This window comes from Dendronephthya gigantea, unplaced genomic scaffold (assembly GCF_004324835.1).
Source record: "Dendronephthya gigantea isolate DGI-Jeju-01 unplaced genomic scaffold, DenGig_1.0 000032F, whole genome shotgun sequence".
Classification (NCBI taxonomy): domain Eukaryota; kingdom Metazoa; phylum Cnidaria; class Anthozoa; order Malacalcyonacea; family Nephtheidae; genus Dendronephthya; species Dendronephthya gigantea.
Window position 1 is genome coordinate 1,143,896 of NW_021163042.1, and position 19,165 is coordinate 1,163,060.

At 36.2% G+C, this 19,165-nt stretch overlaps 3 protein-coding genes across 3 annotated transcripts; 2 read left to right on the plus strand and 1 right to left on the minus strand.

The window, feature by feature from the left end:
- Positions 1–24: 24 nt before the first annotated feature.
- LOC114524870 lies at positions 25–6,600 on the minus strand. Its single transcript, XM_028546077.1, has 3 exons — positions 6,218–6,600; positions 1,165–3,774; positions 25–764 (listed from the first exon to the last, which is right to left on the minus strand). The coding sequence occupies exons 1-3, from the start codon at positions 6,553–6,555 to the stop codon at positions 506–508; spliced, it is 3,207 nt and encodes a 1,068-aa protein (XP_028401878.1). The 5' UTR covers positions 6,556–6,600; the 3' UTR covers positions 25–505.
- A 149-nt stretch (positions 6,601–6,749) lies between these two features.
- LOC114524777 (oligoribonuclease, mitochondrial-like) lies at positions 6,750–9,804 on the plus strand. Its single transcript, XM_028545955.1, has 7 exons — positions 6,750–7,003; positions 7,497–7,503; positions 7,738–7,814; positions 8,169–8,246; positions 8,333–8,553; positions 9,017–9,070; positions 9,332–9,804. The coding sequence occupies exons 1-7, from the start codon at positions 6,848–6,850 to the stop codon at positions 9,396–9,398; spliced, it is 660 nt and encodes a 219-aa protein (XP_028401756.1). The 5' UTR covers positions 6,750–6,847; the 3' UTR covers positions 9,399–9,804.
- A 1,358-nt stretch (positions 9,805–11,162) lies between these two features.
- Positions 11,163–19,105, plus strand: LOC114524972. Its single transcript, XM_028546230.1, has 16 exons — positions 11,163–12,281; positions 12,503–12,596; positions 12,823–12,946; positions 13,047–13,153; positions 13,542–13,638; positions 13,853–13,932; positions 14,453–14,580; positions 14,800–14,925; positions 15,034–15,089; positions 16,504–16,622; positions 17,041–17,164; positions 17,251–17,357; positions 17,565–17,661; positions 17,917–17,999; positions 18,230–18,357; positions 18,976–19,105. Exons 2-16 carry the CDS (start codon positions 12,504–12,506, stop codon positions 19,103–19,105), a joined length of 1,599 nt encoding a protein of 532 aa, XP_028402031.1. The 5' UTR covers positions 11,163–12,281; position 12,503.
- The last annotated feature ends 60 nt before the right edge of the window (positions 19,106–19,165 follow it).

Below are 19,165 nucleotides of genomic sequence, written 5' to 3' on the forward strand. Positions count from 1 at the left end.
ATGACAAGTTTATGTTGCATTTTAAAAGAAAATCAAATCTATAAAGCATGTCGGCCGGGTATAAAAGAAATTATAAGTATTAGAGCAAATATTGTAATTAATATATAGAGTGCACATGCACTGCACCCATGCAGGTCAGCAGTAGATATAGTTTTAACCCGTTTTTTGCATGATAAGGCTATCTAGTCTTAGCAAATTTTCACTAAAATATAGAAAAGTTAGAGTCCAAAATTATAGTTTTGCTCGAGACAAGGGACTTTAGTTGTATTATTCACATGTTGGTTTAATATCTAAACTTGAGAATATCGGAATACAAGAAACAATTTTTGATCAATTCAGGGAAACTTTATCTACAACTATTCTTCTTATCTATTCAATTTTAATTCATAGAATTAGTCCTGCCCCGTGCATTCCGAACTTTCTCAAAATCACCATTCATAAAAACTTCTACACGTTGCTACCAAATTGCGCTATAGTATAATTATCTACAATCCCCATCAAAGCCCTAAACACTTGTTCCGTTATATTGATCAATACCAGTCGTAAGAGCAACATCCTTATAGTCCATTGTCCACTTCGATTCCACACCTACAGTGTCCGTCAGTGAATCATGGGAACTGTGCGCGTTTTGTATTCTTCTGGTGCTGATATTTTCTGAATTGTATGTTACATCAGACCGAACGGACTGTGCTTTTAGCCATTCCTCGGTCTCGTCTAGGATTGACTGTGTTTGTGTTGACATGAAATATTGGTCTGTTCGTTTCCTACAGAGAAATCTCATTAATGTTAATGTAAAAAACTTAACTACACATAGCTATATGATACAATGGTGGATCATAACTGCACATAGCGTGGTACAATGGTGGACTCAAATTGTTAACAATGATTTATGTATTGTATATAGTCGCCGCTATATACATGCAATATTCTTTTGATCCTTTATATATATATATCCATTCGATCTTGTATACGATAATATTCTTACCAACATATATTTGTAATCTAATAAGCGTTTGATATGAATAGCCTACAGAATCATTATTTTTAACGACAAACAAGGATGTGGTGATCGGGGTAAATGGTCAGTAAAAAAATCGGAAGCTTAGTACCTAACTTGCGAGATACACATTATTGCAGAGTGAAGAGGTAAGATATTGGACTCACCCTGACTGTCCAAGAAACAAAGCTTTCCTGGTCTCAGTGTCTGTGCACCTACACAACTTTAACGCTTCTTGCAATTCCTGAACCTGACGTCTATAACGATCTTCTAGTTTCTGATAAGCATTTGCAACCTTCTGCTGTTCTTCGTATTTTCTCTTCCAGTCGCGTCTTTCACGTTCAAAATTTTTCTCAAGATCTTCTTTCTGCTTTGTTAAAACTTTCATTTGTTTCATGTATGTTTTAAGTTTATCCAAATATTCGCCCTTGTTCAGATTATGAATGTTACACGAATTATCCCAAGCAAAGCTTTCCAAACTGCTGCAGAGGGAATTCACCATCTCCTGGTGCCGATCGGATACCACAAGAGGAACCAAGTTGATTCTAGCCAATCTTTCTTCATACATTTCCCTAGTGGTTCTGGTCTTACCAAGTACGTGATCCTTTTCTTGAATATGTTCTTGTTCAAGTACATCTTCGCCGTTACTTTGTACGATCGCAGTAGACACGTGTATAGCCGGCAAACTGCTGGATAATGTAATAGGGCGTGGTCGTGTTTGTTCACTCAAAGGGGATGCCTTGATGTATTCAACATTTGGCTCAAAATCCACTTTTGAAACAAATTCGGTACTTGGTGCAAAAATCTCCTTGGGAACATATCCAGTTTTTGGTTTGATATCAGCAGTAGTACCATAAGATGGTTTGATATCAGCAGTAGCACCATATGGTTTGTTATCAGCAGTAGCACCATACGTTGGTTTAATATCTACAATAGCACCATATGTTGTTTTGTTATCAGCAGTAGCACCATATGTTGGTTTGTTATCAGCAGTAGCACCATAAGCTGGTTTGATATCTGCAGTAGCACCGTATGTTGGTGTGATATCTGCAGGAGGACCATAAACCGGTTTGATATCTGCAGCTGGGGAATATTCAATATTTGGTTTAAAATCCATTCTAGGTCCATAATCGACCTTCGACTGCTTAAAATCCAATGTTGGAGTATTTTCAAGATCGTTTTTATAAACAGGAGGTGGAGGTCTTGCCACAATTTCCTCTACACTGCTGTAAAAATTTTTTGGTAAGGGTGGGCGTTCTGGTGGCACTTCGGACTCATTGTCCAACAAATCTTTCCCTTCATCCGCTTCTTTCCACAATTCATTTATTTCTTTATTAACAGCAGATGTTTTAAGTTCCATCACGTTAGATCTTTGAACCCTTTCGTCTACAAATTGCTTCTCGGGTTCAACAGGTTGTTTTCTCAAATACTCGACCTCTGCATCACTATCACTGATAAACATCTTCTTTTGGTTCTTTCCTTTTGGCGACAGCTCGCCCAACTCGCCATGAGGGACTTCATTTTCTTGATGGTCGAAACCTACTAAACCAATTGCAGTGTGTCGCTTCCATTTCTGGTCTTCCTGAACAGGCGGTTTTGTCCTCAATTCAACAGTGTGTCGTTTCGGTTTGACGGCTGCCCTCGTTGTAACCAGGCTTGCTTCATTCTTAACATTTAAAACTTCTTTCTCGTTAGCAGGCTCTACAACATTACTTCTCACCTCCCCGCTTTGCATTTTCCGTGGAGATGGGCTGTCTGAGCTGCTCTTATTTCCGGCAAAGGTAACCTTTGCTGCATTTTGTTTCGCGTGCGATTGTTTAGTCTCAATTTCGGGAACGATTTTCACTTTCACTAAACGACCTTCGTGCGCTTTCCCTACAGACGATGGTTTCTTCATTGAAGCGGCACTTTTCGCAACCTCCGCTATCTGAATCTCGTGAATTTTTATTAGTTGACGCAGTCCCAGAGGTCTGGACTCGTCGGTTCGACCGACCTCGGAACGACTTTGCGGGGAACCACAATCCAGTCTATTTCCACCATCAAGCCTACTGGGAACATCGCGTTTATGGTCTTTTACTTGTGTGATTGCAGGCTTGTCTTGTCCTGATGTATTCAGTGGAATTTTACCTGGCGCACTTTTGATTGTATTCTTACTTGAAGTATCCAAATTAGTATTAGCATTCCCTTTTGACTCGAAGTTGTCAATGTCACCACTACCATTAGTTTGTGGGATTTCCCTGGGAGTTTTATACCCAGCGGTTTCATCGCGAATAGGTATAGTCATACCAGTAGCCTCGCGGACTTTATAATCAGATTTCCTACTAGGACTATCTTCCCAACTTTCTTCAAATCTAACTTTACTTACGTTAAAATTCCTGTTATTTTTACTAACGAACTGGCCAGTTTGACCCTCGTACACGTTTTGGGTTTCCGGTTGCGGTGGTACTTTTCGGTTATTTGGTAAGAAACCATTGATTTTTTCAGGCGATTTGTTATTTATTCCATTCTGTTGGTTTAAACGCGATCGTCTTCCCTGTCCCTCGCCTGCAGCCTCAGAAAGTCTTGAAGGAGTAACCACTGCATGTCGATAGTAACCATCATCACCATTTGTTACGCAACTAACAGTATAGGAAGAGCTCACAGGCTGCGCTGTTAAAACTTGTCCATCATCCTTATTGTGTTCACCGAAACAACGTTCTTTGGAATATTGTTCTGTACTTATCGGTTTTCTCATTGTTTTGTTACTTGTTTCATGTTCTTCATCCAAGTTTAGCGATCTATTAAAAAGAAAACTGCCAGGTTAATCATGCCAGGATGATTATGCTAAGAACGAGTAATAAATTACTAAAAAACTGATTTAGCAGAAAACTGGTTTAAAATATGAAATCACAGCACACCATACTGTACTATCACTATATAAAAAGTTCAAAGACATAGAGAGGACATTGACATTCACCATTATGAAGAACTGATTTCCTAATTACAACCTCATCAAGAAAACTATTGCATGCAAGTTACTGAAAACATGCTTGTTTACTATTTTGACCCATGGTTCATCGCGCTTTTTATTTAAATAACAGTACTTTTTAATATTCTGTGATTTTTCTTACTAACAAAAGCGGCTGTCCCATAGTTAAGTTCGAGGTCGGGACTCGGGATTGTATATCTATTTCATAGTTAAATTACTTTCTAAGACCCACAGTTTGATCGAATAAAACCAGCGGACTGCATGCAGGTGTTAAACTCTATAAAGCGCGCGAGGAAGTGATCAGGATAGAGGATTAGCCCCGAGAAATACCTGATCGAACTGGTTTCTACACAAAGTGGTGAATAACATTTCAGTAGAATGAAATTATCACTTCAGAGTTCAGGCTTCTATAAACTTTACTAAAGTTGGAAAGAAGACATCAGTTTGCTTCATTTATCAAGCGATGCTAAGTAGTTAGAGTAGCTTCCAATACTGTAAATCCTAAATCTTTCAAACGTACGTGACAAATTCTGTTATTTAATATCCATTTTCTTTTTTTTTTAATGAAAATTTAATCTCACACACCTTACGTCAATCGTTACCTAATCGAGAGATTACGCAATAAGCCAATAGCGATGTAGCAAAAACGTTAAGCCCACCCTTTGAAATAAGATCAGTGTTCATTTCAACGTGATACTGATAAGGATAAAAAGTACGTAATTAGGAAACATTTCGATTAAAAGTAACAACTGTTACACAGACAAAGCTTTTAGCTTGTTCATGCACTATAATTTAGCTTTTTTTTCCACTGCTTTAAGTGTGATATTGTGTGATATCTTCGAAAATACCATACGCACGATTGAGAAACAATAAGATGGAGTGTGTCAGCTGCATATTGGACGAGAAGCTTGAGTAATGGGGCAAAAAATTTCCTGTTATACTATTGATTTAAAAGTTTCTTCATTTTACACCTTTTATGTGTATTTCCACCCAATATAATTTGTTTTGCATGTGACAAAATCCCAGAATTTGAGTCAGATTCCAAAATATGCACAGTACTCATAGCAATAAGTTAAAACAAAACTCCAAGCATTCTCTCTGATAACATTGTTACGAAATTATCAGGGGCAACAAATATTTAATGAATTCATTTTGTAAGACACTATATTTGAAATGGACTAGAAGATGGAAAATGAAAAAAAGATTCCCAAAAATGTCCAGAAACCTAGCTTGCATTGTTGCCAAATTAGTTTTGCATCATGCTAATAAGCCCGATAAATTGTGTTTTTATTCTCATTCTGTAAAGCAGCAGCAATTTAAGTAAAACATAATTATAAAAGTCAAGTGGAGATTTCCACATACAATAATTGTTGCTATCCAAATCTCTATTTTTGACAACTGGTAACAAGGGACTACATTTATATTAGACCACTGAATGAGAAATCTTCAGATCTGAGTTTTAGATCTGAGTTTTAATGGATCAATAAAGGGGTTGTGAGTACTAGGGAGAGCACATATAGTGGGTAAGTGCATAAATTGTTGAAACTCAACATTACAGGGTGCTCCCTTACCACCTACTGAGCTAGTGCCTAATAAATTAATACAAGGATTCCTTCAATTTTGTGAATGTGTGCAAAAATTATTTTTTAATTCCAATTCTAAGTCATTCCATGAGTGACCTTAAAACAAAGGCAAGACTATCTACAATTGATCATTATTATTAGGAAAACAACACAAGAACAGAAAATATTGGGCAATATAGAAACTATAGTACCAATAAAGTAAATATGATTAAGATTAGTTCAGATATATAAAGAAGAAAACTCAGAGCTAATGCTAACCATGAGATAAGAGCATAAAAACAAAAGAGCGTGTTACAATTGTCAAACTTTAACTTTGATAAATAATTTTGACAATATTAATGAAACATAGAACTGTTGTTGCATAGAACTATTACAAAACTATCTGTCACTGTCCCCTAATGCTTAGCACCCACAATACTTTAATTACTTGCCAAGCATTTTACCTTAGCTACAGTAGCAATATCCCTGCATCCAATACAAACAACTCCTGAATGTAATATATACAATACATACAAAACCCAATTGAATAAACTAACATACACTCATATAAATAAAAACTATTATTAATACCTTAGTACTTTGTATTAACGTTGACAGGGAAGAGTATACAGCGTGACATATTATTAGCATTGTTCTCTATTTAATAAAATATTATTATATGTTGTTTACCTTCTAATTGGTGGGTGTACAGTGCCATTTATTGGCCAAGTCGCACTCATATAGAACTCATCTTGTTCGTAAGATTGACTTCTTTGTTGCTGTTTCAAACGTTTATTTCGAGGTCCTTTTCGTCCGGAAACATAGGCACAATTGATGTCGCCCTGTTTAGAATTTTGTTTTCGCCTAGTTTTACTTCTCGATCTCCGATATGCTGATCTTTCCAATTGAGCAGCTAGCCTACTTGATGCCGAACTATCCGGAGTTGAAGATCGACTGTATCCATATTCAACATGTGTCATTTCTCGTGATCCATACGATTCTATTGTGTCTGATGACATAGACAACATTCTCAAATTGTTTTTTTCTCTTCCAATCAAAGGATATTTATAAAAGTTCGCAATATTTACTTAAATTTTAAATTTACATTAATGAATATATTAGTATGTTACGAAAGGTGACGATTGACAGCGAGACGTTCCGAAGAATAATTACCCCGGAATATTGAAAATATCTTAAGAAATAAGGGGGGGGGGTAGTGATGCCTATGGTAGATTTAAACTGGTAAAAGTATGGTGTACATAGTGAAATGAAACATGCACAGTTCACTGGGTGTACATTTGATTTGATCGTTTCTGGGTGATGTCATTGGTCCTTGTAGGAAATTATTTTAAACGTGTTTTTATACTATCCCGCTACAGACCAGGAAGATATCAACAAAGGACGGATTTTAGACAAAATAGACAATACAACATGGGCAGTGATACCGAAAATCATCTAGTATGGGTTGACCTTGAGGTACAAACTGATGTGTACTCCATTGTGAGGATTTAGTAATTTTCTAAAGTAAACCCTGTTGGGAGAAATGATTCATATATAATTCAGTTAAAAATGATCAATTTAGAAACATTGTAACAAGTAATTTCATTAGAGTATTTGGGATGGATATACTGGGGGGTCGGGGGCAGTGTCCTAGTCCAGAGGACTGCAAGAGGGGGCTCAAATTTGTTATAAATTCAAATTTGGGGTATTATGTATCCAATTATAAGTATTTTGGTGTATTTGAAAGTTTAGAGGTGTCTTACAATTCAGGTGGCAGCTTATGGTCCCATTTTATAATTTTTGAAATAAACATTCATCCTATGGCCCAGCTAGCTTGAGCCATTGACAAACTACCCTGGACCCATCCCTACATTAACATTAACAGTCATCCCTGAATAGTAATTGACCAAAATAATTATTTTCATGTGATAATGGTGGCAATCTTGGCAACAACTTTATATTATTCTAGATGACAGGTATGATAAAATGAAATAATTTTATTACATAATAACTATATATGTTGAGTACAATAGTAAAATTAGACTTGTCAATTTAGTTTGTCTTGCATGACAAATGAAAGAAGGGCATCATGAAGTCATGCATGTAAACAATACATAATTACAGTAGTAACTTAGGTAATTATCATGTTGTTATTGCTATATTGGACGTTTAATAAATAATAATTCTTATGCCAAATGTTTTTCTACAAGGGCTGGATGATCAGAAAGACAAAATCCTGGAAATTGCCTGTTTAATTACTGACACTAACCTAAATGTCATTGCTGAGGTACGTAATTATTGATTTGGCCAAGTAAAATGAGTATGTATATACTGCATGTTGAGATGAGCATGTTGTGTTACTGTAGTTTCACACGAGAAGAACCACTGGTTAGAATGAATAAAAATTCATATTAATATCAGTAAATTAGAATTTAAGAGGCTTTGTCAAGACACACTTACTCTTTTAAGGTAATAATAAGGGCTGTGGATTCCTATATATTAATATGCCTTTCTGAGTTGCCATAAGAATTATAACATGGATTATCACCAGTTGTGTGAAATTGGCATCTGGAGCAATCTGCTTCTCTAAATATACACTTTTATAAAACTTGTTAAAGAAAAATATTAGTAAATATTTTAGGGGCCTGATATTATTATTCATCAACCTAAGTCTGTGTTGGAGTCCATGGGTGACTGGTGCAGAAAACACCATGGCGAGGTACAGTAGATGGTTTTATATGTTTTAATGTTGTTGCTATCATGCTAAGTATGCATTTTAAAATGCATTAATAAGTTTACTTTTAGTCAGGATTGACAAAGGCTGTTCTGGAGTCAAAGACTAGTGTGGAAGATGCAGAAGATATGGTGTTAAATTTTGTGAAAGAGCATACAACACCAAAGAGATGTCTTCTTGCTGGAAATTCTGTCCATGTAGACAAAATGTTTTTGACAAGATATATGCCAAAATTTGTGGATCATCTTCATTACAGGATTATTGATGTTAGCACTGTGAAAGAACTATGCAAGTATGAAATTCTTTATCAGTGCCAGTGACGCATTTCATTGTGCTCAGTAGTGTATCACGTTTCCGTAAATGGATTTCTAGAGGACGGAAGAATTTCTAAACGATCGGAAAATAGATGGTTTACCAAATGTTCTACTGCATACGTTTTTCGTAGAAATTCATAAACTTTCATAAACTTGGTTTTAGCTCTTTTGCCATTTCTTTTCCCACACGTCTAAAATGTTAGGCTTAGAGAAAGTCTTTCATACATTTGATTCCTTCTTGTCATCATATCACATGTTTTGTCAAACGTCAAAGCATGAAAACTTACAATACTGTAACGGAGAACTTTACTAACAAAGCTCAGTCTTATAAATGAAAATAAGAGATTATAAATATTTGAATGAAATTCACTTGGTAACTGGAGTGTAAGGATTGATGTTATTATTTTTCAAGTGTAATGGAATTTTGTGGTTGTTGTATAGACACTGGTATCCCGAAGCATTCTTGCAGGCTCCAAGGAAAGCAGGAAGTCACAGGTACATACTGTTAATTTACTCGCTTTAATTATCTGAGAAATGTGAAAAGACAAGAGTGAACGATAAAAGTAAAATTGTCTTCTATATTTAGTCTGTGATTTAGTCTACCATTGCCATTGATCCATGTGCAGTTTAATAATGCGCCGCGGTTGATTTAATTATTAATGAATATTGATTTAGCGCTATTTTTTACATAGAAAGGCATGATTTAAAAAAAAGCCTGTGCCGTGTTTAATTTTTTATTCATTTCCCTGTATATAGAGCTCTTGATGATATCAAGGAAAGTCTTGCAGAACTAAAATTCTATAGGTCAGCAGTATTCAAATGAATATACATGGTGCATGAAAGCTGATGTGATCAGATCTTGGTCCTACGAGTATATATTGGAAAAATGAAGACGAAAATTTCCTCAGAGCAAGCTGAACTTTTCGTGCTGTATACATTTCTTCTGGTTCTTAAGAAAACGTTAGAATTTCCATATATTGCCAAATGGTAAATACTGGAATTATTCTCTTACTAAAAAGTATTCCCTGCCTATGGAGAAAAAGTTCAATAAGAAAAACACAATCCTTAAAGTGGAGGTCAACTCCTTTTTGCACAGCGCTTCCACTTAAGCATTGAAAAATATCCATAGCTGAATAGATTTTAGGTTAAAATCACGCAACCTTATATAAGGACTGGTTATAGAACAAATTTACCACACAAGTGAACATGCAAATACTTTTGTGTTTACGTTATTACGTTTATAATCTGTTGCAACCGTACAATGAGTCCAGTACGTCTTTTTGATGTGGGTATTCCAAACCATCCAAGAAGTTTTGAACAATAGTCTCCCCGTATGCATCTTTCTCTGTCAACCAGTCCGGGATCATTTCGTCTTTGACCTCAACAACAGCGATCTGAAATGGCGAGGAAACATATCGAAATACGACATATTTATGGATGTAGATCCAACCAACTGTCATTGCAGCGATGCGTTCAAACCATTCTGACAACTCGGGATGACAACTCTTTCCTTCTTTTACGAACAAGTACATTTGTTGTATAATTCTGTCGAGTATTTTAGAGACTTTCGTAGTCGCTGCTTTCATATCGGTCACTTCATTTTGTGCATACCAAACTTTTATAACACTATCAGTGTCGTCCAGTTTGTCTCGTTCGTACGAGTACAAATCGTTAATAACGACACAAAAAAGGGTACTCAGCAGGTAAAATTTGTATAACTCGCTCGTAGGTAACATTTGATTCCTCACGAGTGTTTTACTGAAGACTTCAGTAGACATGTACACTGCAATGGACAACGCATCAAAACATCTTCTATACAGCATCTCGTTCTCCGAAATCTTACATCCGGTTTTAGTTTTAGACAATATTGCATTAAAATAAACCGCAATAGCATTCGACAAACGATTTCTATAATTCAGCACACTTTCCTCGCATATCTCTCCTTCAAGTAAAATCATTGTAGTTCTGTTCACATAGTCGACTACAGTTACGATTGCCGATCTTGAAAATTTGTTTCTCGCTTCACCGAGTAACTTCCAAACTTTAGAAATGCTTGGCAACTTCGGAAGCGTTTTTGATACCTGATTTTGTAGAAAGTTGTACCCATCGATGAGTTCTTGCATTTCTTTTTCGCTGTATTTTTCAATCGTATCATCAATGACATAACCCATAACCAAGAAGTGCAAGTTGAGTTGGAATAGTTTTTTGCCCGTCTGATCTTCAGGAAGGATTGGAAACAAACATCGGAGATAACGATACGCGTTAAGGTTATCGAAAACGGATTTTGATGCTGCTTCCGTGGTTAAACCTGTTTCTTTTACCCAGAGCAAAAGTTTGTCCAGAGCGATGAGCTCTTTGTCTTCTTCATGTTCTGCCAACATCTTTTTATGGGAAATTGTCCATTTTTCTGGGACGCGAACGTTATCGGAAAACATTCTTTTTTTTGGAAAAACTACTAAAATGCTTCGATAAAAATATTCGCAACGGCTGTAACCTTGTAGCTTTTATATAGTCTAGACTAGGCGGAAGTTTCTATTTTTTCGTAAAAGACCGCGTATGGTACTGACGATTACGGCTAGACTTGTTTTTTTTTTACCATAGCACATTCGTAAGCATAACAGATCAAGCATCAGTCCTCGACTTTAATATATACAAAAAAATTATATTCCCGAGGAAAATAATATCAACAAAAATGTTGTCGAAGGCATAGCTCCGTAATGTGCTATTCAGGGCAGTATCGATGCTCTGCAAATTATAGTGATCCCAGTTTTAAATACTTATAAGTTTAAGCTTCCATTGTGGACTTTACCTCAGCCAAAAGCTCTCGTCTGGGGAAAACATGCCATAGAGCCTATAGCTAAATACCACGCGTAGATGTTACCTATGATAATGTTTACGTGTGCGACAGGTATAGCCATCGTGTTTCTTCTTATTTATAATTTTTTTTGTTTTTTGCGCAGGCACGGTGCTATTGCGGGGAGGGGACACTTTATACCCAAGATAATTTGCTTTACCATTTCTTATACTTGCCGGGCGAAGTGATGCACGACATAATTTAAAACTTTTAATAATTTTAACCGAACTTTTCACAAAAAAATATGACGTTCCTTTCCCCATTGTATGTGTCGATAGTTGTTTCATTATGACTCCCCCCTCACTTTTTCGCAGTAAACAAAATTGATTTCTAAGAAATATCGTATATTCTCTGCCCTAAGCCCAGTAATATTTGGTGAATTCTAGTTCGGGATGTGCTTTTCTAGCCGTTCTAGCAGGTTTAATTAATGAAATTTTCTTGCGCGTTACCCGACCATGATGAATCCTATGAGGCAAATCAACTCTTAGGACACCCTACCACCCACCCTTCCCAGGTTCAAATTCTTGGCACACTGGCACCGTCCCTGTTGCGAAACTGCGACCTTGCGGAAACCGCTATCAGAAAATGGCGCTGTTTTTAACCTATTTTTCTTATTGTGACTATAGTTTTTAGGCAAATGGGGATCCGATTATTCAACAAAAATGGGCTAAAATTAAATTAGACTTTGTGTTAGGTCATTTTTCGTGGCTGGGACGAACAGAATTCAGCGAGGCGGTTATTGGTCTGTACCTGTCACGAACAGGAAAATTTTCTCACAAATGATCCGGCAGAAGGTTTCGCTCAATATTCAAATGATTTGATTCCTATTTAAGAATAAACTACGGACAACAAGTACGTTTTATCACTTCATCGAAAGTTTTAGAGTTATAGGGAGAGCATTTTCCCCTTAAATTTTTTATCTTTGTTTTCATACTGTGAGGAATTCTCGTCCACCTTAGGATGGTTTCACGATTGCTTCGCTGATGATTCACAATTGCTGTGCTATCTTATGCATGCATGCAAACTCGCGATAACAATGTCGAATGAATTTTTGCCTTCTATATATCGTTTAGAATGCAACTTAAAGGCCTGGTTGCGATTATCACCGGTGGTGCAAAGGGAATTGGAAAAGCAATTGTCGAATCACTGCTTGAAGAGCAAGTAAAGGTAAAAATCATATACCTTTTTGATATATTATAAAAAGAATCATTTTGATACAGAAGACAAGATATGAGGAATATAATTTTCATCCAAACGTATGTCTACTCCTCCTGTGTCTTTGTTTAAGACGAAGAGATAAATTAAGAAACGAGTAGGTAGATTGTAAATTTTTTTAGAGAAAGCGGATCTTTCACGATTTTTATTTTTTCTCACAAAGAATTTTCTGTTAAAGGTTTACGTATTTGATGTAGACGAGGAGGAAATGAAGAAAGCTCAGAAAAGATTTGACGAAGAGTACGGAAAAGGACAGGCTGTGTGCATAAAATGTGATGTGACATGTCAAGATGCATTTGAAAGTAATTATAAATTTCTATTAACTTTCAAGAGATATTTATCCAGCAATCGCGAGGCGATGACGACGAAACATTAAAAAATTGCTCTATGTTTTATGTATAGATGCTGTTGAAAGAATTTTTCAGGAACAAAACCGCCTCGACATCCTATGCAACAATGCTGGAATTCCACCAACGTCTGACATCAAAAAATTGATTGATACCAATTTGGTGAGTATAGAGTGAGAAATGTTAACCCGATCTTCGACCATGGTGCATAGCGTGATGCAAAGTTAGATGTGGCATCAATGTACCATACATAACATAGAAGATCGTATAGCATGGAATTATCATTCTCTTGGAAGTGTAGAAATCACCCACTTTACCGTCCAATTATTGAGCCCAATTGCAATCTTATACTTTCACGTTCTTTCCCAGTGGCAGTGATGTCACAGAATTTGTTATTAGGTTAGGATAGGAAATCAGAGATGATGAGGCACAATTAATAGTTAGACATCCAACATAAAATAATATCACGGAAGAAAAAATTATTTTGTTACTTGCCATGCGTGAATATGTAAAAGTATGTGTTTTTTCTTATATTATTCATGAATCAAAGACATCAGTAATACGTGGCACGATTATTGCTATGAAATACATGGATACTAAGACTGGTGGGCGTGGTGGAAATATTATCCAAATGGGATCTATGTCTGGTAAACCGATCGAATGGCACCCCTAAAATACGCAGTTATTACATAGTTATTATAGGTTTTTTTCTTACAATTGGTTTGAAATCTTGTTTGAAAACTAGCATTGCACTGACTATACCATGCATGCAAGGCTTCAAGCATTTCAATTATATTTGATTAATTTTTCCGTATCGTTTTATTCATGCAATAATTTATCGCTTTTATTCTATGATGTTAGGTCTTTCTTATTATCCAGCTCATTGCGAGTACACTGCTGCAAAACATGGCATCATTGGATTCACAAAAGGCTTTGCTAAGGTAAGTAGCCTCCATAACATGATACAATGTGATACAATGTCAGCTATGCATGCTTGCGATGACCAGTATCATTCATGCCTGTCGCTATATTGGATTCTTTACATAATCGTTGCAACACTTGCATGAGTTAAATCTGAAAGTTTTTAGCGAGTTTTTAGCATATATATATATATATATATATATATATATATATATATATATATATATATATATATATATATATATATAGGCTTCGTTTCTTAAGCCATGAATCAGAGAAGCTAGGGGAGGATAGGAAACTCGTTGTTCTATGTTTTTGTTTTCGCTGGAGTCTGGAGATGCATGGCAAATTTGTGGCTTTTTATTTTCTAACCAATAAAACATATCTATATATATTCTTTCAACATCAAGCTAATTTTTGCTAAAAGATAATGCGGTTGCTTGATTTTCTTTACTTATTATACGAGCCATGGTCAAATGCCAGGCGAGAATAATTTTATGCTGTAAGACAATGATGAGAAATGTTCTTGATATTTTTTAGGAGGCATTTAGTAAAGGTGTTCGTATCAATTGCATTTGTCCATCATGTGTGGACACAGACATGTTGAGAATAGTAACGAAAGATAATCCAATTATGCAGCAAGCGGTGGAGGCAATGGGCGTACAAACGTAAGTAAATTTACTCTGTGCTGCTACTTTATAAATATTACCGCATCGTTCTTTCTCGGGGAAGTTTTCACAAGAGAGAATCTACTGGCTTCTGCATCTAAAAAAAATTGGAGTTATGTTAGAATTGTAATCAGATAACTTCATGTTCAGTAAACCCAGTTCTTAAACGATTGATAACACCTTGCAAAATAACAATTTAAACGAAACCGATCCTCTTAGGGTTGATGTCGTGGCGAAAGGTTTTTTGGAACTTTTGCACGATGAAGAAAGGGTGGGAGAAGTTATGAGAATTACAGTGAAAAATGGAATTGACTTTCACAAATTTCCAGAGGAACCAGTCCCAATGTAAAGCATGCAAGTGTGGAAAAACATATGTTTACACATGATAGCGAATAAAATTTATATAGTCCCAATATTGTATTCGTCTTTTCACTATTGTAAATCCGATTGTAGGCCTTTGCCTCAGTCACAGACAGTGAATGACAGTTGGCGGATAGAAATAGCTAGAGGTCATTATTGATTGGATTATAAAGTTTTACACCGCAGATTCTTTGAATCATGAACGGTGCCTGGAAATAGCTTGCACGAACCGCAGAGTTCAACACACTTAGCTATGTTTCAATACCTTACAATCTTCACAAATTTTTATTCATTATTACTCTGCAGAACCTTTTTCGCAGTGATTATAATTATTTTTTTCTTCTTGATTGCAAATACTATGCTATAACATTCGGAAGGTCAAAAGTTTTCCCGCACTTTCTGAGGTGAATGTGCTGTTCAAATTTCAGTGGTGGACGTTCTGACTGTCACGGTTAGAATACTGCGGATGCATGTATGTATATGCCATGGAGAACTCATTTCAATACTTTTCCAATACTTTGTCTGTATTAGTTGTATTAGCTTAGACCAGTTCACTGTCTTAGGCATGCCTAATTCAACGAAAACGAAAGTAATATTCAGTTATGACTTATAATGAGTTGCATATATAATTAAAATCATCCCAGCCATAAGTAGCTACTGACAATTTACTGTGCATGATATAATATATTTCGTTTGCTTATGTTATGTCCGTATATTCGTTTGCTTTTGTTGTGTCCGTATAATTATTTTCGCACTTGTCTTTACACATTTGATAGACGAAACCTCTGGTCTAGCCCAAACAACAAGCGAGTATTCGTTCGTTTTCATTAAATTGTGCATGGCGGCAAAACACAAGCACCTCCTACTGTTGTCGCATATGTCTGTAGATTGTTCAAAGATCAATCTTGTACCATGCACATTCAAGTGCTGCTGGAAAAGAGGTTAGACGGTTTAAATTTGGCTGGCTTTACCACTGTCGTCAATCAAGATAGTTCAGCCTGAAGAAGGAAAGTATAATATTAATAGGAAGGTAAGCTATAATTATCCACAGTTTGATCAAGTCGTTTACGTTTAATTGTGTGTCACCTTTCCGATTCTTAAACACACGAAAACTATGACCGCAAGGAACCTAGTTCTAACAGGCTTTTAATATATCATTCCAATGAGATCAGACTGTTTCGTTTAACCGTTTCGTCCAAATTGCGAAGACAGTTCCCTCCCAGCCTTATGATTATATCATGCATGCAGTCCGTTAATTTGTAATATTATTGCCCCATCGCCCGTGCAGCGTTAACAAATTCGAACAAGAAAAGCATGCAAGTTCCGGGTGCAATGAATAGTTTAGACGAACCTCGCAGATAACCGCTATGGGTCTTGATGTATGATCAGACGAATTAGGATGAACAAGTCGGTGATTTAGTTTCCTTTAATAAAAATGGTTGGTAAATGGATGGTCTGACGTTCCGATATACGAGAAAAAAATGTTGCCAACAATTTGCTTCAGCAGGCGTGGCGTTGATCAAGGACTGGTATATCAATACTCTTCTGGATTTTTTCCTATAGATTCAGTTTCGGTGATGAATTCCAAAGTGAAGATAGAAGGCTCTGTAGCAATTGTCACTGGTGGGGCACGAGGAATAGGAAAAGCAATTACAGATGCCTTGTTACATAATAAAGCAAAGGTATGATATAGCCTATTATTAGGATTTTTTCCATTCCTTGTTAACCAAACTCTCTAAGGCCTAGTTCCTGATACGTCGCATTTTGGTCGCGTCGAATGCAATTCAAACAATCCATAATGATGGTAAACCTCATTATCATCTCATTAGCTATTGTTTGAATTGCATTCAACGCGACCGACATACTACATTATATACGTATAAACTGGGCCTAAGCATCTTTGACGGCAATTAATTGCGATCCTATAGTGGTGATTTTTGCCGGAAAATTGAAGAGGGAAGAATTTCACACTAGCCTCGTTTTTGCGCAACCCATATATACACAACTTCTTGCTCTTCTTCTCCAAGGCCTCTTGCTCTTTTTCGAATATTAGGTCTATTCAATATAGCTAAGCTCCTAGCGTAGCACCTTCTTATATAGGTTTATTTCCTGGATATTGATGTTGATGAAGGCAAAAATGTTCAAAATGAATTTGAAGACAAATTTGGTCAGGGAAAGGCAATATTTTTAGAATGCAACGTCACAAACTATGAGATTTTAGAAGGTATAACTAAAAAAAGTATATTGAAGACTTAAGCATATATTGTATAGTATACTGAAATAATGTTTAAACAACACTCTTCTTCAAAGCCATCATATCCAAAGTTGTGAAAGACAATGGCCATTTAGACATTCTTGTGAACAATGCTGGCATTGGACCAACAGATGATATTGAAAAATTAGTCAGCATTAACTTGGTGGGTGTAGGCATATTCGTGGATAATTTTTTTTAACATGACTGTCCGAAATAGCATGCGGTTTTTACTCGGTAGGAGTCAGAGTTATCTCAGATGGTATATATCTCTGGTTCGATTCAGTTCTATATATCCCTTAAATCCTGCATTGTCATCGACTAGTAATATTGCCTAAATTTCCTTAAATGAATTCATATATTTTATTTACAGGCAGCTGTTATTCGAGGTACTTTGCTTGGGGTTAAGTACATGGATAAAAAAAATGGTGGTCGTGGTGGTTGTATTGTTAATATGGGATCAGCAGGAGGTATACGCGAAAGTGCATGACACACTGAACTTAACTGGTTCAGTTTAACTTTTGCTGAAGTCTTTAACATCAAAGTTATCGATTATTATCTTTTCAGTGGAGTAGTTAAAATTTCAACGACAAAACGATTCTACAAGGTTCTTTATCTATCACGTCCCAATTTTAGCAGATTTTACATTTTACCTTCCGCCGGCGAAATTCATTTGCGACTTGCCTTCACTTGGCTCAAATTGATATTATATTTCTAATTTGAAGGACTTTGTTACATTCCGAATTCGAACTGCGCATATATTGCTTCTAAACATGGTGTTGTTGGATTTACGCGAACGTATGCGAAGGTGAATACGTTGAAATATTTTCATAATTTCATTCTAATCTTTCTTATTATTACTGCCTGATTGGGTTAACTCTAGTGGAGATTCCGGATTGGGAATCTATCAGAAATTCTGGAATACAAAAGGAGTTAACTTATAACTATAGTTAATGACAGGAATAATGGGGATTTATATAACTATAATCTTAATACTGAACGAAAATTAACACGAATTCGGTTAATAACCGCTTTTAGGTCGCTATTGAGTCTGGCATTCGCTTAAACTGCATTTGTCCATCTATTGTGGATACTGATCTGTTGAGAAAGTCTTTGGAAAGAGATCCGACCGTGCAGCAGTTCATTGATCAATTAGGAACACAGACGTACGTTAGTTTTTAACATATCGTGATTTGCTCATGGGACATATCAGCGCGGGAAGCGTCATATGCCACAAATCTCAAATACCACATGCCACCCGAATGTGATGCGTACATGTTTTATGGTTTTATACGGTTCGGTCGGTGGACGGTGGGACCCAACCACTGACTTTTTACCTCCGCTCCGTGGAACCCTTCTCAATTTGGGGCGGGGTTAAAACAATTATATTCTTTGTAACCCGAATTTTTAATTCTTTCATCATCAGATCTTAGGGCGTTTTCGGTTGATTCGTAAAGCTTCTTTTTTTTTACTCTATCGCGATAAGACTAAGGCAAACGGAAACTTGCTCATGACGGCTGATGTCTATAGAATATAGGGTATTATCTCGTGTTTGTGCCTAAAAATAAAAAATATTTTGCCCAAATAATAGACGTACCCCGTAATTAGGTGGTGAACTGCACTGCACCCCCCCCCCTCCCCAAGCACGTTACGCTCGTATGTTTAGCAAACCATACGTACAATGGCAATCTAAATTCAGTTGTAAATTCGGACTGGCTCAAACTATAGCAAATTACTGTTGCTTAGTACAATGATTTTACTATCAAGCTTTCTCTTTCAAAAAGGGTTGATGTTGTTGCAGAAGGTTTCATTCAACTTCTGAACGATGTAGATAAAGTTGGAGAAGCGATGAGAATCTCAGTTCAAAATAGAATTGATTATCACAAATTTTCAGAAGAGACTATTCCACTTTAACTCATGAAAATACTTTGCTTTGAATTATTAAAAAGTTATAATCAAAAATCATTCATTATC